General features: G+C 27.2%; 1 protein-coding gene and 1 non-coding gene across 3 annotated transcripts; one reads left to right on the forward strand and one right to left on the reverse strand.

Annotated features, from left to right (window-relative positions):
- Nucleotides 1-1,119: 1,119 nt before the first annotated feature.
- TRNAH-GUG lies at nt 1,120-1,191 on the forward strand. The gene has a single exon. It is a non-coding gene; the product is annotated as a tRNA-His (tRNA).
- Nucleotides 1,192-11,135: 9,944 nt separating this feature from the next.
- LOC113849228 (mitochondrial carrier protein MTM1) lies at nt 11,136-16,251 on the reverse strand. 2 transcript variants are annotated; one of them, XM_027478980.1, is made up of 11 exons: nt 15,950-16,194; nt 15,535-15,754; nt 15,248-15,337; nt 14,839-14,967; nt 14,633-14,692; nt 14,357-14,527; nt 13,586-13,688; nt 12,719-12,810; nt 12,484-12,633; nt 11,882-11,940; nt 11,136-11,538 (listed from the first exon to the last, which is right to left on the reverse strand). In XM_027478980.1, exons 2-11 carry the CDS (start codon nt 15,751-15,753, stop codon nt 11,406-11,408), a joined length of 1,206 nt encoding a protein of 401 aa, XP_027334781.1. In that variant the 5' UTR covers nt 15,754; nt 15,950-16,194; the 3' UTR covers nt 11,136-11,405. The 2 variants fall into 2 exon arrangements, with proteins under 2 accessions (XP_027334781.1, XP_027334789.1); XM_027478988.1 differs by lacking the exon at nt 15,950-16,194 and adding an exon at nt 16,211-16,251 and having other exon boundaries at nt 11,172-11,538.
- Nucleotides 16,252-27,071: the final 10,820 nt, after the last annotated feature.

The following is a 27,071-nucleotide window of genomic DNA, read 5'->3' on the forward strand; positions in this document are numbered from 1 at the left end:
TAAACATAAATAAATTCAATTCAATCAAAATGGTTTGGATTGAATTAAAATTCAATATTTAATAATTTTATTTTTAATTTAATTAAAAATTAATAAATAAGTTATTTTCATACTATCTTTAAAATAAAGGTAATTTTTATATATAAAAAATGATATACAAGAATAATTTTAAGCTATTCTAAAAAAAATACTTATATATAAATTTTAATATAAATTTGTGATAAATAGTTAAGTATCATAATTTTATTAATGTATAATCTATAAAGTATGAGTGAGAAATTAATTTTATAAAAAAAGTTATATATACACAAACTCAATTTGTATTAAATTGGATATCCTTTAAAATGGGATTATTCGAGATCATAATGAAAACTTTGTGAATGCCTTTTCAGTTAACGTTGGATCTTCTCTAGTTTGATGGCAAAAATGTGGGATGTATACTATAGATTACAAATGTTACGAAAATATTATTATAGAAGCAGATTCTTGAGCAGCTCTGTCTAGTAAAACTACTGAGTTGTCCTGATTATCACTGTTGTTCTCAAATTATGCAAGATATTAGCTCCCTAATAGATATAATAGATGAACTTATATGGAACCATACTCTAAAAGAAAGAAATGATGTTGCTGATGTTCTAACTAAATATGATCTCTTAATATCTTATTTTCAATGTCATTTATTCCTCAGTTTATTATATTTTGAATTTTCTTCTGTTGGTGTTGATAGAGATTGTCTTAGGTAGTTAATTTTTTTCTTATTTATTTTATTTTTACTTAAAAAAGAAGAAGAATACAAGACATATACGTTAAATATCTAAGTAAAATTATTAAAAACAATAGATTAGCCACAATGAAGTTAGTACTCTTGACATATAATACACTCTCATGTAATACTTAATTTCATTATTTAAATATAAAAAATTAACTGATACGATAAGAAATATAATTATATATTGTACGTAATCATTTTTTTTCATATATATATATATAAGCATATTGGAGATGTTTTTAAAAAGATCATTGGATACAATAGGGTGGTAATGACAGAGGTATATTGAAAAGAGGAATACAGAAGTTATGTTTAACTATTAAAATGAAAGACAGATTACTCACTATAATGTGGCTGTAGTTTAGTGGTAAGAATTCCACGTTGTGGCCGTGGAGACCTGGGCTCGAATCCCAGCAGCCACATTTGTTTTCTTAATTTATAAAGTTAATATATTACCTTTTTTATTTAAATATTACAAAATCAAAAATAAATTCTTAACTTATTGCTTTTCTTAAACTATTTTTCAGTCCACAACATAAGTTTTGTCAAAATAATTGACAAAAATATTAATTTTTTATTTTTCTTAAATAAATTTTGCCACTAAATCACAGTATGTTAGCATAATTTTGTAGTATGATTGGTAAAAATTAAATGTCAATTTCGCCATACAGAACGCAAAACTCTCAAATAGTGACACGTGTCACAATCTAAGTAAGTTTTATCATAAAAATTGCATAACTTACAAAAATCTGACACGGGATACAATTTTGACTTATTGTGCGAATTTATTTTTATTAATTTTAATAACATAATAATAAAAATTTAATATTAAGAAATCAAATTACTAACATAATATTAAGAAATATTTTTTCTATTAACATACAAATTGAAATTACATCTTAATTAAATAAATTTAAATCACAAATATAATTAATTTTTTTTGCTATAACATAATTAAAATTTTTATCATTAGATACCAATTATGATTACATTGAAACAAAAAATAACTTACCAACATAATACAAAAAATATTTTTTATATTTACATATAAATTACTATTAACTTTTTATTAAAAAAGTATAAATTACTAACGTAATTACAATAAAGAATTTTGTTGCATAATTTTCAAAAAATTAAAAGTTATTTTTTGTGACCCAAAAAAATATCCCTTACACATATTCTTTAACTAAAAAAAATCAACAAAATTACATGCATGTAATATGAAAATTTTGAAAAAATCTGTAAAATTTTTTATTGTTATTACGTTAGTAATTTAGACTTTTTTAATGAAAAATTAATGGTAATTTGTATATAAATATAAAAAATATTTTTTTTGTATTATGTTAATAATTTATTTTTTAATTTCAATGTAATCATAATTGATATTTAATGATAAAAATTTTAATCATGTTAATGATTTAAATTAATTTGATTAAGATGTAATTTAAATTTGTATGTAAATAAAAAATATTTTTCTAGTATTATGTTAGTAATTTAATTTTTATCATAATTGTGCTAATGATTTGTATGTAAATCCAAATTAGATTTTATTTGATTATGTTATTAAAATTAATCAAGGTATTCACATAATAGAATAAAATTGTGCCACATGTAAGATTCATGCATGTGATGCAATTTTCATGGTGAAACTTACTCAGATTGTGACATGTGTCACCATCAGAGGGTTTCGCACTTTGTAGGGCGAAATTGGTATTTAATTTTGTCAATCATACTTTGAAATTACACTGATACTGACACATGTTGTAATTTAGTTATTTCACGTTTCTAGTGGTGAAATTTATTTTAAAAAATAAAAAATTAATATTTTTACCAATCATTTTATGAAATTTATGCCACATGGATTAACATATCCCAGGTAGGAACATAGTTTAAGAAAAACAATAAATTAAGAATTTTTTATTTTACAATATTTAAATAAAAAAGCCTAATATTATATATATATATATATGTGTGTGTATGTGTGTGTGATAAATTTTACAGTACTCTAAAAAATAAGAAAGCATTTTATAATCTTATATACTTGGAATAATTATAACCGTTGACTTTAGTAATAGAGTTAGTAGTATATTTAGAAAAGACATAAATATCTTTTAATATCTTAGTATAATTTATAGAGAGTATTTAATACACCTTCAAGCTTAGAAGCACCATAGCAAGCACTTAGATATATATGCATATATTATAAATAAATAAGAGGATTAAGAAATATTAAATTTTTTAAACTTAATTAATTGAAAGTTTAAAGGAGATAATAATCTTTATAATTCTTCAGTTTAATTTATCTGTTGATTCCATTAATTTATTAAAGATCAGACATCTATTAATTGATTAATTAAAATTAATTTTTGATTGATCAATTTAAAAATATTAATAATAATCAAAAAATAATTTTAATTTAATAAATAAAACTAACTGCATAAAATTAAATTAATATTTAAAATGAGTTATATTATAATAATTTACTTCAGCCTTATGACAAACAAGGTTTATTATTATGATCATAGAAATTAAATATAAGACATTAATAATTTATAATAATAAATAAATAAAAACTGATGTGGTACACACCAATTATATGTTAAAAAAATATTTATTGGAGATGTTATAAAAGCAACTATTTGAATATAAGAGAGAGAGAAAAAAGTTGTGAATATGTTTAGGTGGAGGAGTTTAGGGTGAAAGTGTAAGGTTTATATGCAGAGGAGATAGAGAGAAATAAAAGTCATTAATTTAAATTTAAAATACTAATGATCCCTTCTAAATTTTTAAAAATTTTTTATTCAGCCTCGTAAGATTTAGATATAGTAAAAGGATATATTTATCAACATGCTAGAAGACTATGCTTGTTTTTTATGTAGCACAACCTTATTTATTTGAATATAATATTTTTAAACACGTAACTATGTTTATACTTCATAAAAGTAAACTATATTTTCAATGTGTAGCGTTAGCAACACAATGAAAATTTAGATATAATATTTTTAAAAAATATATAATTCAGTATATTAATATTACATACAAACAACACATATACAAACATTTTTATATTACAAATAAAGAGTAAGATATTCTTACATTAGTTTAAGTTTAAAAAATTTTATATTTAATTTGAGCATTTTATTTAATTTATATTTAAAGAGTTGTAATTTATTACTTCACTTACCATTAGACATAAGTTAAATGAAAAATTTATACCGAATATAAAAAATTTTAAATTTATATTAGTATAAAAAATATTTCTCTTAAAAATAATATATTTTTTTTATGTTTAAAATTTTTGAATCCAGGATGTTGAGAAAGGAATGTAGATTTTCTGAAACAAACAAAAAATAGCATAGCAAAAACTTTTGATAGAGATAGGTATAGAGGAAATGAAAGAAGATACAGAGATGCTAAACCTCGATGTTGATAGCAACAGCACGTCAGAAAATTGGAGGTGTAATGAATTAATTGGAAGAGAGAAGCAAGAAAGCTGAAATGAGGTGTACTGAGTAAGGCACTTGAGGCTGAACTATAAACAAACAAACTTTGAGGAAGAGATGAGCAGTGGAACATATATTGTACTACGACCAGTGAAGATTCAGCAAGTTTGATGCTCACAAGTAGGCACAAAATATAATTGTGATAACATATACTACAGGCTATGCTGCTTTTACTTCACAAGAATTGATTCCCAAGTGTTCTTCCTTTCTTTATGCATGTTGGAGACATCTACCACATAAAATTATGTTTGTTTTAGAGTAGTAGTTGCACCTTCTCTCTCCCCTTTCTTTATATCTATTTATCCGTCCATCAAATTACTAAGAATTTGGTAATAACTAAGCTGTGAATATATTGTCATGATTATTAAAAAAGGATCTTGTTAACCTTAAACATCTACAAATAAAAAATTTTATTAAAAAAATACACAATTATTATATTAAAGTTATAAAAATATAATAAATATTTTTTTAATAAATTTTTAATATTAATAGCTGCTTATTCTTATGGACAAAAATCCGAACAAAAATTAAAAAAAATTGTTGCTGTTTTAATTACTAATTGTTATCGTATGTAATATCACACTAACAGTATGGAATTTTTATGGACTCTCAAATGTGTCCCTCTATTCATTTTAAGAAGAAGGTTAGAATCAATGGCTATGATTAAACACATCTTATTGGAATTCCCATCTTATTGGAAGGACACAACAAACTACTTAATACGTGTTTGATGAAGTTTCACGCTACGTAGGAAACCAAATATGTATTGAGGAAACATGAATTGCGGTAGTCAAAGATATTATTAGTAAAAGAATAAAATACGGCAAGGAAATCTCACATTGGTATAAGGGTCTCCCTGAACTTGCGGGTTCACCTTTGTATGGAACCCTTCGTTGCCATTATAAAAGGAACTCCATGTAGCTCTTCATCTTCACCACCTTCATTTCTTTCTTCATCAAGTTTTTGCCGTCAAAACTTCTCTCTCCTTTCTTTCTCTCTTGAAGTTTGAACAACTAAGAGAGAGGAAGAGAGAGAGAGAGAGATAATAACGAAAAGAAATTAAGAAATATTCAAAGAGAAACATGGCCGTTTCCAGTGCTTCATTCAGGGTGGTTGCCTTCCTTTGCCTCATCTATGCAGCTCTTATGACTGTGGCTTCTTCCCAAGCCCTTGCTCCGGCTCCAGCTCCAACAAGCGATGGTAATTCTCTTCTTTCTCCTTATTTCATTTTTCACTCAGTGTTCTTCCTTCATGCTGACCTCGCCTTTTCATACCTAGATAGTTCTTTTTGTTTGTTACCTTGAATAAAATATTTGTTTTTGTCTAATATTAAGATCAAGATTAAGGATAAGATATGTCAATTCTTGTATATGGTTAGAATAAAAATTAATCATGACTTGCATTTTGGGGCATGAGAATTTTTGGAGAAAGATGGATCTCCTTGACAATGATGTCACTATGATTGAGATCATTGAAACTATACAATTACGAGATATCAAATATGCTATACTCCCTTTTAATTAAGATGTATTGGACCAATTACCAAAATTGATTTCCAAATTACCTATTATTTACTCATAGTCTGATTTTTCTACGTTATTGAAGGAGGGCACAATGGATCTTGCTAATAAATTGTTCATTATAATTTGCAGGCACCTCAATTGACCAAGCAATTGCATATGTTCTAATGCTTGTGGCTTTGGTGCTGACCTATATCATGCATTAATTCTCCATGGGATTCATCTTTCATTTCTGAATTGATGAATGGATACATAGCCTTCTTTAAGGCAGAGAGAGGCATTATTGTCAGAAATACTGAGGAAGAGATTTAAATTGGATAAATGTATTCTTAAATTACTCTTCTTCTCGAATGAATATCCTATTCTGACTTATCGGTTGCAATCTATTTATGGTCCTTTGTTTTTCTCATTCCTGCATAATAATAATAATAATCTATGAGATACTTTCTTACTGTAGGGCAAAGATAAGAGATTATGAAAAATAAAGTCATCCATTAAAAATATAAGCATCAGAGAATTCTCATATAATTATAAGTAGGCAAACAATCGTAAATCAAGGCCTTTCAAACTAGCTGAATTGAATTATCGTACTTTTCAAAGCAAAATGACAGATAATAATCGCATTTGATAAAATTAGTGCGAGTTTGATTTTACGTTTATTAGTTATAGATTATCGATTTTGAAGTTACTAATTGTAACTTTTACGACTCATGGTCACTGACGTTTTAACATGAATTTAACTTTTACGAGGCATTAGGCACACACATATATTGCAAGTAGGTTTGGTAATTTGTGCATATTTGGAATTAACGTTGTCTAGTTACAAGTGTTAAGGATTTGGATTACGAGCAACTTGAAGCTACAATTAGAGAAAGAAAGGAAAAGTAGTTTTTGAGGCTACCTATTTTCCGTTCTCCTTATTTCGTATTTTCATCTAGTGCGCTAGTGTTACAATTTAATGTCTAGAAATAATGTGTAAAAAGAAAAAAAAAAAATGTTACGTATAAGGTTAAAATGTAAGATTATACTGTAAAGAAAATAGTTGGAGTGGTAATTGAAAGTGACACATAACTCGTCTTCCAAAACTTTGGTGTGACATTGTTCATTAAAAGAAAAAATGTTATGACATTGAGGTTGAACTGGACATTTTTTTTTTCAATTATCAATATGATATTTGATAAATGAATTTGGAGCCGCTAGTTGATTTGGTTGTTAATGTTACAGAAAAATAAAGTTAGCTCCTTACTTTGAAAAGATAACTCGACTTAAAATCAATGGATATTCTTAAAAATTATTGGTATTATATAAACTTTTTTTTCTTTTATTTTCCCCCATCAAATAGATTCTAAACATGGTAATTTTCTGCGTTAAGTTTTGTGAATATGGGATTTATACCCAGTCTGCCCCGTACAAACTCCTATATAAGGTGTGTGTTGAATAAATATAATTATATATTTGTTAGATTTTATAATTAAGGTTAGAAATATCTTTGGAATTTTTTTTGGGTACTTGAATTAGATCTTGTACTTTTAATTAAGGCCTTTTGGTTTTATTAACGTTTTAATTAATTTTAATATTACAATAATATATTTGTTTTACTAATTTAAAAAAAATTAAAATCTTCTATTTAACTAAACAGTATGTAACTAGTTCTGGTTTAGATTTATAATTGTATAGTGGATATAAACACAAAAACTAAAGGTTCTATCTATACGAGTATGAGAATGGGTTTGGGTACCAAATTGTTGTCTTGATTTTTCTAGAATGTAAGTATGGATAAAAATGTTCTAGCACCGTTTTCAAACTGTATCAATTGTAGGCTTTTACTACCACTAGTCCATTTTATCCCTAATACACAGTAATGTCACAAACAAATTGGTCGATGCACAACAAAGTCAAAACAAGTTGACTAATATATAGTTAAGTTAATATAAAGTCTATTAGATATTACGGGTCGGCCTATATATATATATATATCAAAATATATTTAAATAATAAAATTATTTAATATTATTTTTTATATTTTAATAATATATAATGTTATAATTTTTTTATTTATAATTATATTTTATTAAAAATTAAAATTATTTATATACAATTATACTTCTTAAATAATAAATTTATTTAATAATAAATTATCATATTTATTATATTAAATAAGTTAAAGAAGAATTAAGTCTTTGGATAAGAATAAGACTCAATCAAAATAAAATAAAATAAAATAATAATATATATTAATATATTTTTTTATATTCTTAATTTTATTATTATTAATATTTAATTATTATATTAATATATTGTATTTAATTCTTTTTTTATAATAAATAAAAATTATTTAAATATGAATTATATTTTATTTGAAATTAAAATTTTATAAAAAATATAAAATAAAAAAATGTCAATATACAATATATATATATATATATATATATATAATATGACTATATAGTAAATAATATAAATAATTTAATTTTAAATAAATTATATATAATAATATATACTTTTTGTAATTTACTACATATTTTATTTTTATTGGTATAAATTTTTTGAGTAAAGTATTTATAAAAAAAATTTTAGATACCAGGTCCACATCACACAACCACACACTTAAATATAAATATGTCAAATTTTAAATTATTATTTTTAATAAATTTGACATAAATGTAGATAGCTTTTTTTTTTAAATATAATTATTTATACATTTAAAATTGAATAATTAATAAATATTTACATAAAAAAAGTATAAATAAAAAATTATATTATTAATTTATTTATTAATTTATATATAATATATAAATATATATTTTAATGTATTGTATTAATAATATTTTTTATATTATATTATTGTTATAATATAGTTAATTTTATATATATTTATTAATTTAAATAAAAATTTAATAAAATAGATAAAATTAAATATTTTATAATTATTTTTTAAATTAATAGTTATTATTATTATTGTCATTATAATTATATATATATGCATTGAGTTTAAATTTTTATATTAAGTTTTATCACATATTTTTTTATTAAAATAAAAATTTAAAAATATAAGTTATTTTAATTTAAATATAAATTTTATTAATTCTTATTTTACTAATATGTTATTTTTCTATATCCATAAATTTTATGATATAAATATTTTTTATCTACAATTTTTATAATGACGATATTATTTACTTTTTAGATATAATATTTTTTAAGTTTATTCAACAAATTTTGTAAGTATTATTTTTGTTATTAATTTTATGTATTTATTATAATTTTATTTATTAAATATGAGATATTTTTACACAAATAAAATATAATTATTATAAAAAAATATTTAATTTATTAATGTACATATTTTAATAATATTTAATAGTTAAATAACAATTTTATCAAATTGTTATAGATAATTATAAAAAATAATTCAACTTAACTTTAAACTAAAAAAGCATTAAATGTGCAGTGATTTGAATTTAGAATAAACAAAAGATCATGAATAATGTTTAAAACAATATGGTAAAAAATAAAAAGATAAAATATTAAATAAAAGATATATCTATGAACTGTCATGATGCCTCAGTTTCACTTTTTGCTGCACCAATGTATGTAACAAAACCCATTATTCTTAGTATTCCATTGCTGCTTTCATACATGCCCCCTTTAGAGAACATAAAGTGTTGAACACTTTTGTTTCTTTTTCATGTCCAGGTTTACCTTTAAAAGAGTTATAAGGATGAAAAGCACAGAGAAGTTTTCATGCATTAATTATTCATTTTTTCAATATACACGTATATTTCTTTATTATAAAATTTTATTATAATTATTTATCTTTTATTCAAATTCTTTCTTTTAAAATTTATATACATTATAAATATTTAATTTATTAAAATAATTTTTCAAAAATTTATATTTTTGATAAAATACTTTCGTATAGTGTATGAGTTAAAAATACTAGTATTAATATATATATATATATATATTATTTTAATTAAATCTATTATTTTTCTTACAATTTCAAATTCAAAAGTTAAAAAAAATATTTTTATGTATCAAGAGGTCAATATCCTCACAAGAGGACACCAAGTGATCCACACGAAAGGACAACTATTATACAAATCTATTTCGTTGTTGCTCTGACATTGTTAATCGATCAAATCTTACACAAGATAGGATTATTACTGACAAATAACTTATGTGTTTAGTTTCGCTTATTGTTTTTAAAAATTTATTTTAAAAAATTATTATATTAAGATACATTTAGCATTTATGATCTTTAAATATTTATTTTTTTATTTATATTTGTACCTTATTCGGCAACTATATATTGAATTATTATATTATTATACTACTTATGTGAAATTATATAAACATATTTTTTTTATAAATATTTTTTCTCAAACAAGCGCAAGAAATGGATACAAGATGAGTATGCAGGTACTTAAAAGGTACGAGTACGCAGATTAATGTTCATATTCACACAAGTATGAGACCATATACGAATATTTTTTTAAAACACAGGTATAGAAATAGATACTATAATACCCTAGACATTACCATACCTACTTAATATTAATAGGTAACAAGTTAATCAAGCTTAATAATTATGTTACAAGTTAGACCTATTTTATTTAAAATAAAACCTAATCTGTTTCCATTCCTAATGGTTTAACAAAAAATAAACCATTTTGGTTCACATATTCAATTTAAATTTATCAAATTAAGTTAACAAAAAATTTCTCTGCAGTTGACTACAAATCTACATGACAAATTAAACAGTATACTTTTCATGTTTAAGGTTAACATGTAACGAGTACTCCCGGATGATGCCATTTGTAGTTAAGTTTTCTTTACTAGACTTGAACCACGACTTCCTAATAGTGATAGTATCATCACCATTAATTATTCTTCACCATAATAGGCCCCGTTGCGAGCATTCCAAGGCCAGAGCTGGAATTGAGAGGACTGAATAGATGAAGCACTTTATACAGTTTTCTCCCTACGTGTAATCTTCTCCTGCAATGTGCAAGGTTGAATCATTTCTACCTTGAACTATTCTAACACATCTATTATCGGGTAAAATTAATGCCACCATTTTTTTCGTTATAAAAATTTCAACTAATAATAATAAATGTTAAAAATATATTATTAACTTCTCTGGCCAACTATATGATATACAAACCACTCAGCATGAAAATACTGCAATATATTCTTCAATTTGCAGCACAGACCATCCAAATTCCAGTACTATTTCCGCCAAGAATAAATAGTAGGTTGAAGGAAAATCTATATAAAATAAACAAAAACTTCAATCAACATTCCACGTATGTATAGAGCGACCGACCGTAGCATGTTTAAAAGAAAAATCAATTTATTAATATTTTACTTCAGGGACGATCCCAAGTGTAACAAAATTTCTGCTGGACAACCAGCAAAATTACCAAAAAAAATGTCAAAAACCTAGGCGCATGTTCTGCGCTGGTCAATTCCTATTCATGTATGTTGTTAATGGTCAGAACGTATTGGAAAGACCTCCATTCCACACAAAAAAATTGCTGCGCAACCTCCAGAGATTCTCATTAAAGACGCTTCGGTAATTAAACTAAAATATGCAGAATAAGAACCCGATCATGATGCTGCGTACCCATGATGTAGAACAAACTTTACAACTTCATAAAATGAAATCACAATTCCAACGGAGGGACCTGCCCGACCAACTCGTGGACCAAACCCTGTGAAAAGCCCTTTCAAACCTCCGTCTCTGAGGGAAGATATTGAAAAAGTCAGCTCAAACAAAGCATACAAATAATCAATTATACCAACATATAGATCAATTTCAAATGATCTTCACGCAGACAAGAAGTTAATACTTTAGGGCATAGGCAACTAAAATAACAACTATGCATTTTCCTACTAAGTGGGTCAACAAAGAAGTTGAAATCCTTTCAGCATTAAGTGACATCTCGAATAAAAATATAAGCAGGCATGCACTATATTATAGATTGAAAAGAACAGTCAGTTAAGGCACTTGGCATCCAATTTCTGTCACAAAAACAAGGTGAAAGTCAAAAGTATAAAGATTTGGAATCCAAATAGTAGCATACCTCCACACCTCCATCAGTGTCTGTCTTGTAGTCATTGTCAATGCCCTAACAGGATCCCTCTGCAATTTTTTTGAGAAAAGATGACAATAGAATAAGTCCAAATAGGCAAATAGATATAGAACTGAATTATTAATTCAAATGAATCAGTTATTTGAAAGAAAAAAAGACGACATATGAGAAAAGTGATAACTCCTGTAATTCCCCCTACCCCTCAAGTTTGAATAAAAAGAAAATACCAGGGGGAAGCTTTAGTGACTTAAAACAAAAGGGAAATTGTCAAGAACTGGAATTTCTAAAGTTTAAATTCCTGGGTAAAAACAAATCAAAGATTTCATATTACATCACATGAATTTTTTTCTTAGATCTCTAACACAACCCTTCATTCAAGAGCCTTTTGAGCTTGAAGTGTGGATAGTGCATAAACCTACCTACCTTGTGCTAAAATTCACCATTTTATTAAAATTATAGGGACAACAAAGGTCAAAAACTAGACCACTTGATTGTAGAAGCAGTGATAACATGTCAGGAACCAAAAATCCTAAAAGCTTAAATTGTTTGGGGAAGATACATGGTTTTCTATGACATCTCTAATAGAAACAAACCTCTATCTGCCTTCGAGTTTTGGCAACATCTAGCGGACATGTAGCACCAGCTGCTAAAGTTCCGGCAACAAAACCAGCAGCAAAATTTGCCCCAAGAACACTCAATACATTGGCATCATCGCCAACCAAACTAAGAAGCTTCCTTCTAGTCTGCAAAGCAGGAGTAATTAGCATGAGAAAACAAAGATTGAGAAAAACAATTTCATATGTCAAAGGATTCAGGAAGGGAACTCACTGGTTCAAGTGTTGACCAACAAATTGCAGAGAAAGGAACATCACGGGCAAGTTGAGCTCCCATGCCAGTCCACAGAACACGATAACCTTGCACTGTGATGAAATGAAAGAGATTCACCACCGATTACATGATTATGATAATACCTTCCTTAGCATTTAATTTATAAATGTTCATACAGGCTTCAATGTTTGTTATATTAATAAATATAGCAGTCTTCCCAGTGCCACAGTTGACTGAGATTAACAAATTGAATCAAACAGATGAGACATGTATCCCCCAACTTGCGTGACAAATAGAGAAGTATAGTTTCAACATCTATTCCTCAGAAATAGATTTGAATTCCAGTACATTAAAAAGCTAAATCCAAATATTCAAATAACCTACACTTCATGTCATGGCAAACTTGGCACACTCTCTAGCCTGTGCAACTTGTTATCCTATTGAACTTGCTAGAACTCGTATACAGGTATTTAAGATAATTATCCTTATATAAATTAATAAAACTTTATTGTGCTAGTGCAAAAATTTGATGAATCAAACAAATAAGAAACACCAGCCAACTCGATACAAGAAATGCTAGGAACACTCACCAACACACTTTTTCTGAAACACTCATTTATTGATTGAAATTTATTGAAAACTACAAAAGTATGAGTGAGAATCATTAAATTAAAGGTGGAACGTGACTTTTGTGATTTCCAATAAATTTTAGCCAATAATAGTGTGCTTGAAAGAGTGGGTTCCTAGCCTTTCTCATTCAACAAATTTACAAATCTATGTACAGTAAATGTCAAAGCAAGCAGACCCCTTTCAGTTTACATTATGGCTATTAGATGTTCATATTGTCCAAAAAAAAGATGCACTTACAACTGTTCTGTGGAGTGTTTGTACTCTTCACATGTGAGACAACACCCAAGAGAGTCTGGAACACTCCAGGTGGCTTTTTACCAATTTGAGTCTCCTTGAATGCCTAATCCAAAATGAACAATTGAAAATTGAAAAATTCTCCCAAGAACAAGAAGAATATAGAAATTTTGTGGTGATAGTAAGTGTAGCTGGGAATTTAAAATAAGAAAACATGTATTTGCTTAAAACCACTAAGCATCAAGAAAGATAGGGGAATTGAAGAAATAAAGCATAAAACACTGCTATCTAGAAACAAATAACAAAATCACAATAAAACAAATAGGATCTACTAAATGAAGAAAGAAAACCAAATGAATTACAGTAGAACAAAGTAAAATTCTAAGGGACAAATAAGTTTATGTACCAGGTAAGAGGTATCCCCCAAAAAAAGAAAAAATCAAACCATCATCCAGTCACAATACAAAACTTCAACAGTAAGCCACAATCCTAATCCTAGGACAAGGGATCTTAGTTGGAATTGAAATATTATAAAGCATGGCAACATTGATTTGGCACATGTAAAATAAATAGAAAAAAATAAACCATGCACCCCAGAAACCAACAAGAGAAATCACTAGGCCAAAAATGCCCATGGATTGCAGGTGAACCAACTCAGACATACATAGATTCAAAGCAGGGAACATAGCCAGACTTAAACAAGCACAGCATTTCTAAAACCCTCAATTTTTCAAACATCAGGGCTTAAATAATATGGGTAATTATCATAAATACCTGCATACGAGTTCTAGCAAGTTCAATAGGATAACAAGTTGCACAAGCTAGAGAACGCGCCAATGAACCAGCCACTAAAGGTACATATGGGGTTGCTGTTGGTGCACTTTTGGCCGTGTATCCCTCAAACCAATTGCGGAATATGTCATAGCAAGGAAGGTAAATTCCTACCTGATTTAAGTCCATGAAAAATAGTCAAGTCAATTCTCATGCTTTCACTATATAATGTCCAATGCTTAAAACAATGAATAAATGTTGATTGACTAGTGAACCTACAGTTGGTACTGCAAGTGCAAGGCCAGCATTTGTGCCTCTCCATAGCCTAGCAAATCCTTCCTGCAATACCACTCTTGCATTGATGAATATATGTGCCCATATTTGTAAACGTAAACAAGTAATATGCATAAATGACCACTTCAAGCACAGATATCCACTCAAAACATGCAAATGACCACATCATCCCATCTAACAAAACTACCGACCTGTTGTATAATTTTGTAGAGGACATCCAGTGTTCCTTTGTAGCGAAAACACTCAGGAGGACAAATTGATACTGTGCCTTGGATTCCAGCCCGGTGACATGAAGGAGAACATCTTAGATCAGCAAACATCTAGAAACAATATCAACAAGATCAAATTAATCACACGAAATGGCACAAAACCAAAGACATCCAGGATTTTTCTTCTTGAAAACCAGTAAATTGGGTTCAAGAGAATGCAATGTCATTCAACCACATAATCTCTCAAAAACATGCTACATTGCATTAGCTCTCGTATTGTGGCAATCGAAGAAACAACATACAAATGCACACAAATTGAAAGTAATAAAATAATAACAATTATTACAAAAGGTCTTTGAAAAGGGAGCGAAAATATGAGCTCCTCACATACCATATTTGGCCCAAAATAAGACATACGACTGGTCATATTACTGAGCGGATGAGAATATGCAACCCCTGCGGCCTGTGCTTGCAACCTTGTCTGATAAACCAGCAAAAAGATTCAGAATACACCACAAATAAATTTAACGTTAACACACATAAAATAAATAAATAAATAAAAATATGTCATGGAATAACAGGTAAAGTATTGAAGTATTGGCACAAACTCAATATAATAAAACACATAAATGAGTCAAGAAACATGCAATTAAATTGAAAAGTGAGAAGAAACGGCACCTTGGCAACATCGAGGGGATTGACAATGATGGCGGAGAGGAAGGCAGCGCCGGCGGCGGAGAAAGCTCGTTCTCCGATTCCCAATTGATCGCTATTGGATGGTTGCGGCGGAGGAGGAGGAGAAAAGCGTCGCGTAGAATCCGTACCGTTGTCATTCATTTCAACTGCAGTCTGCTCCGAAGCCATCCACGGATTTTGGATTCGCTCTGAATCTGCCATTCTGTTTCGATGCGACGACCAAACACGACTCAGTCGATTAGTTTTTGAAAAATATTAATAGTAAATGTGTGCGTTGAATGGGAAGCAAATGAACAGAAAATATTAAAAAAAAATAGAAACAGAGTTGCCGATTATGTGGTACAAAAAGAGAATAATAGGGTGGTGGGGAGAGAAGGGAAGAGCGAGAGAGGCGTACGTAAGCGCTTATGAGAAGAGCGCCACGTTTGTTGACAATAGTGGAAACGTCCTTTTCGGCGGTAAAAACCCTAGAAAACGCTCAAATCTGTCCCACCTTGGTTGTCGCTGCTGCAACAAACCCCGGCAGTAGCCAGTAGCTTCCACACTCACTGAACTCTCACACTAGGGTTTCTCAGCCTAATTGAAAGCTTTATGTCAAAGCCCCTTTTTCCCCTCTATTTTTTTCTTAACAAACATGGCCTTGCACCCCGTCATTTACCTTCTAGAGTTTTCTATCGTGCACAGGTGACAAGGCTGAAGGCGCCACTTAACACCTTTTTTCAAGGTCGAGTTCGACTTCTTTTAAATTAGTTAAGTTACATAATATGATACAATCGATAATTTCTTATATTTTTATATACTTTTATCCTTACATTGTGAACATTTATTGATAAAATTAAATATTAAATAATTAAATTTTCGATTTTTTATTTTTTAATATTTAAAAATAAATTAATAAATAATATTATTTTAAAATAAATTCCTGTTTAGGAATTTGTTACACGTCACTATTAATTTTACATTTTTTTATTATAAAGTTTTTTTTAATCTTTCTAAAAAGTTTCATATATTAAAAAAATGTGCACTCTATTACACGTCATTCTTAGTCCCTACATTTAATTAAAACACATTCAATCCTAGTCCCTGTATTTAATAAAAAAAACATAATTTTATTCTTGCAGTGAAGATTAAATTCATTTTTTCAATTCTAAAAACTAAAATTCAATATATTTTTAGAAATTAAACACAAAAGCATGATATTTTTAAAGACTGATAACTTATTTAACTCATAAATTTGTAAGTATATAAAGTTTAATTAATTAAAATTTTGTTATCCATAATTATTAAGATAATATTACACGATACAAATGTTAAACTAATGGATTTAAATGTTTTAAAAAATGACTAACCAAAGTTAGTAGTATTCAAAACTTATTCTTTGAGTCACTGAATATCTTCTTACGTACGCATACATACAAGACAGACGTGTGACATATATAGCAAATATTTAAGACGTGTGTTTCTCTTATCTTTAAAGTTCTTATCTTATACATACGAGATTATTGTTAAAATTTTCAAAACAAAAATAATAACATAAATGTGCCTTCTTTAACTAAACCGAGTTTGATTTGTTTTGGTCGAAATTCACTTACATTTGAGTTGGATTGAACATTAGATATAAGTATCTTGGGCCTATGTAAATGGAGATGTTTTAACAAGTGGATTACAGGACAAACGATTGTAGGGTTGCTTTGGTAGAGACAAGTTAAAGAATCCAGATGTCGTCAAAGTGAGGGTACTATAAAGCCAAGGGCCCAAATGTAAGCTTCTATGCCCTCATTTCAGGAAAGAGATGTAGACCTCCCAATAGAAATGGACCAGGTGTTCCAAAATTCATATTCTGTAGAGATGTGGCTTAACCAAAAACAAAGCAGAATATGCCACATGAGTGGCTCATAATCTCACATGCATGAGTGGCTCAATGTTATTATGGGACTCGTTCGTGTAAGTTCCCTTGTTTGAACAAAAATAAAATTGTTTGAAAAAGTAAATTGTCCTATTTGCACCTGACGGGGAATAAAGTTTCCTCCATTCCAAAAGGATAAAAGCTAAAAGATGGAAGCTAGATTTTAAGGCAATAGAATCCAGATGCAAATTAAAGATGCTTCTCATCAAAAATTAATTAACAATTGGAATTGTGATAAAATATATAAAATTATCTATCACAGAGTGATTACTCTCAAGTGTGAGTAAACATTAAAAATAGAGTGTATCAAGAATGGTCGATAAAAATTAATAATTACATTTTTAAAATTATTTTTCACATGTTGTATTTTATCATAATTTTAGTCTATATATTATATTTCAATATTTCTTTTATTTTTTATCAGTCAAATGATTTTCTTCAAATTTTACGAATATTATGGCTCAAATTGAATAAATTTTTAAAGAAAATTTTATAAGAGAAATAATCGGTGTTAAAAAATAATAAAATTTATTTTATAAGTTTAAAAATAATTTATCTTTTTAAACTTTAGAAAATTTAAATGAGAAAAACTTTAAAATATATATAAAAATATAAATTATTTTTAATTTATAAGAGAACTTTTTTTATATTAATTTATATATATATATATGTTTTATAAAAATTTATTCAAATTAGACTTATACATTTATTCTATTCAACTTATTCTTGAGACTTTTTTAAAAATTCTCATAAAATTAATAAAAATAAAACATTATATTTATTCGAGTTGCACTTTATTCCGTCCACTTTTTCTTGGGTCCAATTTTTTTCGTGTAGACTCCAGGTCCACTTTGGAGTTGCACTTCTATTGAGAAACATGGAGTGATCCTGGGTTTCAAACCTGCTTAGGCCGCATTTGTTTGGGCCTGCATGATTAGTGAAATATGAATTAATACTTTTATAAGTGCAATTCCGAGTTTCGTTTTAAAATATTGCTAATAATCATATATACTAATAGAATGAATTTTAAAATATTTAATACAATTTAAACCAAATATTAAGAGTAATAAGGAATAATACTCCTTTGTGAAAAGCGGTTCACCAAGTTAATTTTAGTTCATTTTTATAACTTTATTATAAAATTTTATTCATTTTAAAGCTGGTCATCTCATCTTATGATTCATAACCTTTAAATAAAGTAGAGAACAAAACGAGCTTTTCAGCTTATTCAAATAACTTTAGTAAATTAGATGACAAGCTTTAAATTTAACTTGAACTTGCAAAAGTGGTGTTTAGGTTTAGCAAAACTCATTAAAAAAAAAAAACACAACAAAATTTAAAATTTTGTTGCTTTTGCAAGTTTAACTTGCACTAAACTTGATGGGATTAAGATAAATAAATTTGAGTTTAATTCAACGTTAAAATTTATATTATGATATACAAAAATAATGTTGTTATATTATTCTTAAAAAACATACTTATATACTCATAAAAAAAATAAGATGTATCTCTAAAAAATTATAATATCATTTAAATTTAAAATAAATCATAGAAAATATTTAAATATTATAATTAAGTCTTAAAAATATTGGTGATATGTAAATTTTATAAATAAAATGATATACATATATTATATATTGAATTTGAATTGAAATATATAAGTTTTTAAAATAGGATCTAAAATCTAATTTAATTCAATAAAAAAATAATTTTTACACTTTTCAATTTGTTCAGTTTTTTTATTAATTTAGTTTTTAATTTTTAGTTTGATTTTTACTGTTTGGATTAGATTTGAACTATGAATTAACATTCTACTTGAATTTAAAGGAAAATTTCTTTTTTCCCGTATAAGTTTTTTTTAATTTTTTATATCCACATGTTTCATTTCTCATATCATAGTTTAACTGTCGACCAAAGATTAATTTAGTAAACACGCGATCTTTGGGGCTGAATGAACCTCTCACACAGTGCAAAAACTTGATGAAAGGAATGACGGAAAGTTTTTGACTTTTCCTTTTCTCTTTTGGTTTGAACTTTTTGACTTTGCATTTTTAATTATTCGGAATGAGAAGAAAAAGGTGATGGGGAAAAAAGAGAAAAAATAAATAAGTAAAAAGCATAACAACCAAGTAAAGATTTTAAACCCATAATTAGGCTCATGATAATCACCTACGTCTAAACACTTGTTTTGATTTCCCATTGGATGTGCTTGATTAGAACACAGTCAAACTTCATGCATGAAACAAATTCTTTTAACTGAACCGGCATTAAGAATTAGACAACAGCAAAGCATTCCTCCTTTATCCAACTCTTTTGCAACATTCTCTCCCTCTCTTTTTAAATTTTGTCTCGTGTGGCTTTATTTTGTCATTAACTTTTATTTGTCATCTAATGCTTTTGTGTATTCGGTGGAGAATGCAAGGGATATGGAGTTTAAGAAATTCATGTTTAAACCATATAACTTTTCCTCTTTATTGATGTTTGTGTGTAAAAAGTATTTGTCTTTTAATTTTGTGTCGTCGATATATAAAATCCAAAGTATAATTTCATCACAGTACGTGTAAACACGAAATTGTTATAGATTTCTCTTGGGTATATGTCTACTTGGGGAAGGTTTAAATAATTATATCACTGTCACACTGTGTCTTGGACATCATTTTGCTCCAATATTATAATATATTATAATTGATTAATATTTTTTTTATTACATGAAATAGGCTATTTTTTAAATTATTTCCCGTTATACATATACAACGATGATGTATAAAAAGATATAAAAAATAAATATCATTAGTTTTCGGTATTAAAACACACTGTAATTAAGTTTACTCCAGTACATTAGGATAAAGTAGCAAATGCTATCAATATTTCCTTTACGAACTTACGTCCTCGTCTTTGATCGATCGAGTTGAGAGTTGAGAGCCACACACAGATGTATAATCGGGAATCCATGAAATATACATAGAATTCATTCTATATCATATAAACTCTTTGTTATTCTACAATTTTATCATTTACGGTGTATATAGAAACAAAATAAACATCCTATGATTATAGATTTAATGCAACGATGTAACTAATAACATTAAAATAAATATAAATTTATATTCATTTAAACATGAATTATTTAAACCTATTTTAAAGTATTATTACTCAACTTCATCTAATATATATATATATATATATACTTACGACAATGGAGAGGTGAGCATAGTTGCTTGGCTACTTTAAAATTTTGTTTCAACGTAATCGGGGTGTAAGGAAGTAGAGTAGTGAAAAATAAAATAGAATATAAATATTTAAACTATTTGGATGAGAAAAAATGAAACAAAGAAGAAGAGAATACATTATTGTAGGGATTCGTTCAAAAATTTATTCCCTTTCATAACAAAAAATTGTTAATATATAATATTTAGTAATTACATTGGGGGATAATTATTGACCAAATGGTTGAAAAAATGGAGGAAAGCGGAAGGAAAGTTTTGTTTTACCAACAGTAATCACTATTCCACGTGTTTGGTGATGAGAATGCTGACAAATGCTGATCGTTGCCACGTAGACATCCACGATAATATGAAAAGGTAATAAAATTGGAAGACAAAATGAGTTTGGGCGCAGAGGAACGCCATATGCAATTCACATGCTCACCCCTCTGCCTTGTCTTGCCATTACTGATTTACGAGCCTCTAAATATTCAAATTTAAATTTCTTCGTTAAAAAAAACAAAGGAAAATGGACTTCACAACATGTGACGGTCATCGAAGGAACTGATTTTGTGGGCCCATGAGCGTAACACAAGTCAGAGTTGCATAGTAATCCGTACAACGGGACACGTGGTTGGGACATTGGTTCCGTTTGAAGATGAGTTTAACAAAACAGTTGGCAAGTTTTCCACTAATGAAGCATCGTATTCATGAATCATGCCATCATTTAGTTTGGTATGCGTTGGTGCCGTGCGTATTCATTATGCCAGAGATTATTAGATGAAGATCAACGGTTCGGGTATTAAAAAACGATGTCATTAACATTAATTATAAGAATTGATGTTGAGAGTATTAAATAACTGAATTTAATATTTTTAATTGCTTAAAACCATAAATATTAATTTTTCTACTTGAACAATAAATTATTACCTATTTTACTAACATCAACTTTAAAGATGTAAAAATAACTTCATTTATAAATACATTTTCATTTAACAAAAATATTTATAAAATATAATTTTTTTTACTTGAAGAATTAAATAACATTATTAAAATAACTGATTAAATTAAAAATTAAGACCCCACAAGTTGACTGTCGCTGGGCCTCTACACACATTAGATTTCTGTCGTTTTGATTAAAATATATTTTTGCATGTGCTATGTGATTAGTAAATGTCATAACGCGCATAACGGTTGAAGACACACATATTATGCTTGTAATTACCCTCAATGGTAATTTATGGTTTAAATTGGATGAATTAAGAACACATTGTCAATATATCTAATGTAGGGGGGGACCAACCATTGTAACAAGGAGGCAAAACTAGGCTAGCTGGGCGAAGACAAACTGCTCAGTGTTTTTGTTCATTAAATTGAAGCAGACCACAGCTAAACAAATCAGAGTAAGAATAGCGTCGCAGAGTACGCAAGTTGGTGAGATTTTGAGCTCTTTCTTTAGTATTTGCTTCTGTGATATCTTACTAAAGCCTGCAACATTAGCCGTGACTTGGCCTTAGCCTCAACAAGTGGCTTCCCCTGTCGCAAGCAAACCAGTTTTATTTTCTCTGACAAACACACATTGCTAAATGCTAATAAATACAAGAGACCGCGTTTTGAACAAATATGTTCAATTCATGACACCCCTTTTATTTTCCTCCCTCCCTTGTCTTTGGTTTTATTTGTCATGATGAATATTGTACCTATTGCTGAAGGCTTTTTCAAAAAGTAACAGAAAAGCACTTAATTTGATTGCTTCTATATTTTATGTTTCGGATTAATAATATCTCCAAGTTACAAATTAATAAAACTGGTTAAGTTAAAAATAAAACCCTTATATCAAATCACATTAAACATATAAAACCTTTACTCTTGTCTCATATAGTTATCACCATCAACACCGTTGTCCCCGCTATTAAAAAGAAACAGCAGAAACTTCAAACGCAACACTGTACTCTCCTCATCCGTCATGTGTGTAACCCTCTACTTCAAGGCCTCCGTGACTGTGTCTTTGTTCATCATTGTGGCAAAATTTAAAATCTGCCAAAATACATTTAATGTGGCGTTGGATTTTCTCTGAAATTGTAGCTTAACTAAGTTTCTGATGCTTACAAAGTTACTAGCTTCTCAACGTGCCAAGTACTATGCTAGCTGTGTTAAATTACCGACAACAAATAGGCGCCTTCTATCAAGTACTGTATTTTCCAACTAACCTGTTTATATTATGAGTGCATGCCTGTTGTTGCCTTTGCGTAACATCTTTGTTTATACCCAAATTTCAAATACTCATCACTGTATAATATTGTAGTAAATGGAACCCAACATGGAAGACAAAAGTGGTTCTCAAACCAAAAATTCAGTGGTAGCAAGTTGGAGATAGTGGTTCTTTTCATTTATTTTGAAGGGATAAGTGCCCTATCCAATTTTTATTCTATTAATCATTTTTTTAATATGTCTACAGATACATAACAAAAGTTTATATATATATATATATATATATATAATTAAATTAAAAATACAAAATGTATAATATTTAATATATTTATAATATTAACTATTATATTTTGAATAAAAAATATTTGTTAATTTTTTTATAATGTACGTTTAAAATAAAAATTATATTGATAAAAACATGACAACTTTGTGTTTATCGAAAATGGGAAAATGGATATAATTACAAATAAAAATCAAAGGCTTGATGTCACAAAATGTATTACCAAAATCGTCCGGATTCATTTTATTACTTTGTAAAAGCGGTCGACAAAATGTAATAATTGCCCCAACTTCGACAGAAAAATAGAACCAGCCTATGGATAGCAGTGAAATAGCAGTGAAACAGTTGTTCAAAATCTGGTGAAGGCAGAGTAAATTAATGTAATTTCTAAATTTACTTATATCGCATGAGAAAGAAGATACTTCCAGGAATCTTTGAACAGCAAAAATGGCCACAATATGCATTAAATAAACTAATTAAATAACTGCAGAAATAGTGATATTCGAACTTCCAATAAGCTCTTGCAATCATGAAGTAATTATTTGTAACAGGACCATTTCCCCAACCACGCCTAAAGCTAATCAATCGTTGCGACACAGTCTGTGGAGAGTTACACCATGACTTTCTTTCTACAAGCATAATATTGTGTCTCTGTGGCTTGCAGGCTCTGTCAACGATGTGCACCTCGTCAAGTTTCTGCACCTTATTACAATTCATTATTTATGATGTTACTAACTAATGTTGTAACCACAGCAGTAATTATAAGTAAAAACAAATTATTTAAATTATGAAAAGAATTGTATTAATAATTTTTAAATAATCATTATATTTTATTTCTTAATCAGTATCTGAAAAATACTTATTCATATTTATTTTATAAATTAATGAAAGGTTTTTTAAATTAGTATATATATATATATATATATAATTTTTTTTTAACTATAACTACATTTTTTAGTGGTAGTGTGTCACATCCACTTGCATGTGTCTAGTTAATATATTAATTGTTTTTGTCTAATTTTTCACTAATTTTTTAAATTAAATTATTTGAATTGTTGTATACCTTTCTCTTTTCAAAACATACAAATCGAAAATTTCCTTAGAATGTATTTTTACACCCTACGAAATTTTTATTTTTATTTTTTGAGATTATTAAAATTGTTTCATATCCTAAATATATCATAAATCTCAAATATTTAAATTCAAAATAAGAACTTTTATATATATATATATATATATATATATATATATATATGTCAATGAAAAGGACAAATAAAAACTTATTATGTGATTAGTTGCTTGATAGAGAAACAAATAAAGGTGGAACGGTTGCATACCAATCGCATCTTCACAGATGTATATATGATTAGTTTAAATAATGTATGTTTGATTTTTTTTTTTATAAAAAAAAACAAGATTTTGAATTTTTAGCTTTTTATATAAAATATCTTTTGTTATAAGAGTTACTTTTTTTAAGTTGCAAATGTTTTTCAAATTTAAATAAGATTGTTTTTAGTGAAAAAAAAATACTTTTCGTATTAAATTTAAAGTACTATGATTACATTAATTAATATTTTCCACAAAAAATAAATAAAACACGTTATAAATATTATTTAATTACCTTTTTATACACTTTTCTTTGTAGACAATACTTCCTCCAACACTTTTGTCAATAATTTTATAAAATTATATAAGATTATGTTAAAAAAAAGTAGCATATAACACCAAATTAATTTAATTTTGACCATTCAAAAAGTATGAAAAGTAATAAATAATTATTGTTGAAGTTAGTATATAACACTATTTTACCAAAAATAGTGTCAAGAATCCTTTTTATATTCACCTGAATCACTGCCGTACGGGATGGATTGTTTGTGACATTTACTCGTTAAGACGAATATTATGACGGTAGTTAATTTATCAATGCCTATACGACCATTCTGGTTAATGATTAAATTCTGAAGGTGACATTAAAAAAACGTGAGAAAAATATATAAGAAGGCAAGTACTATACTATGTATACTCTGGCTTTTTAATGAAAACAAACACCCATTTTAGATTAGATAGATAGAAAAAAGAGAGAGTTAAATGACACAAAATGTTGAAAATAATAAAATGGTACATCTAATATTTTTCACTAAAAATATATTTTATTTATTAAACTGTTAAGTTAAAATTTTCAATTAAGTATATCAAATTGACAAAATTTTAGAATACTCAAAATACCAAAGTGTATAAAATATTTAAAAAAATTATTATTAAAATTGTGTAAAAATTATAAATACATGGAGTAAAATTTCATGTAATTTAACTAATTTGAACTCGCGTTTTCGTTTTGTAGAGTCTATAATAGATTTCACCAAATGCTATAAAAAAAGATGTGAAGAAAATGTGTTATTAATTTGGGAGTGCTTTTGTTATTCAAATTATTTGTTTTAAATATATTTTTATCAAACCAATAAGTCAGAGAAATTATATAAAATTTAATTAAATGAAAATGTAAACATATAGAACAATAGTTTGAATAATAGTAGATCATTCATACTAAATTTTATCAAATATTTGAGTAAGTATTTTAGATGATATTCAAAAAGTTTTCTTATCTTAAAATGATAAACTTGTGAATGAAAGAATACTTTGTGGTGAAGATTTGAATGCTTCATGGAGCATTGAACGCAGGGAAGTTATCTCTAATTTATATTTTGACGGACATTTTATGTATAATTTATACTTTGTGACAGGAGAGTAGTAAATTTTGGAATTGACTAAACTTATACTATATCTATATGGAAATAAAACACATTGACATCGGTGGGGCTTTACCAGCAATGACTTAATCACATATATTCAGTAGTAAATGGAGTTATTATTAGTGTTATGTGTATATATATATATATATTAAAATTGATGCAAATCATGTATGAAAGTGGTCACGTGGTAAGGACAGAAGATATATTCCTTGGAAAATTGGTTCATGCATTCGTGTTGTGCATTTATAAAACGAAGTAAACAAACAGGTGACAGCTAATTCTACGAACCTGAGTATCAGAACTGCAATTTGGGGGAATTATGGTCAAGAATCACTATATTGTCATTTTCTACTATTATTTTCTTTTGGACACGTAGGATATAATGTCTATATTTGTTTGGTTGGTGAATTGAGGAGACAACTTGACAGGTTTGCCAAAAATATATATAACCCATTTGAGAATGAAGATGCATGCGCTTTTGCCCCCATAATTCTATTACAAAAACATCTATATATATCATATCTTACTTGCAACTTTTCTACTATTATTTAACGAGGGAAATACTTGATTTAATGGAAAAGAATTATAATAATTTAAGAAATAACATGTAAAATTATACTCGAAAATATTTTATTTTGTATGCATATGTTCACATACATTGTGTAAATATGTAATGTGTATCAATTCCCTTAATATGACTTTGTTTCCATTATTTTGACTGTGTTGATTCTTAATTGCCTTAATTTCATTTATACCTTGACTGTCTTAAGTTTTGGACACATAACGTAATTAGATAAAGTATATATATATCTAAATAATAATCTAATTAAGTTACATGCTATGTCCTTCTTAATCATGCTAATTGCTAAGATTTCGTTTTTTCTAATTGTATTAGAAATTAGATAAAATAGTGTTTCTTGATTCTTAACATAATTAAATACATTTTAATTTTCATAAAATTTTCAAAATTTAATTTTAAATTGTAAATTTTATTTATTTATTTTAAGTCTTTATAAAATATCAAATTATATATTTTTAGGCTTCAACGAGGGACTGAAAATATTTTATTCTTATTAAATATAAGGACTAAAAATAAATAAAATTTAATTAAAAATAAAAGTAAAATTTAATAATTATATAAAAATAGACTTAATCTTTTTTAATATTAC

The sequence above is a fragment of the Abrus precatorius genome, unplaced genomic scaffold (genome assembly GCF_003935025.1).
Source record: "Abrus precatorius isolate BTA unplaced genomic scaffold, Abrus_2018 Scaffold10, whole genome shotgun sequence".
NCBI classification, from domain to species: domain Eukaryota; kingdom Viridiplantae; phylum Streptophyta; class Magnoliopsida; order Fabales; family Fabaceae; genus Abrus; species Abrus precatorius.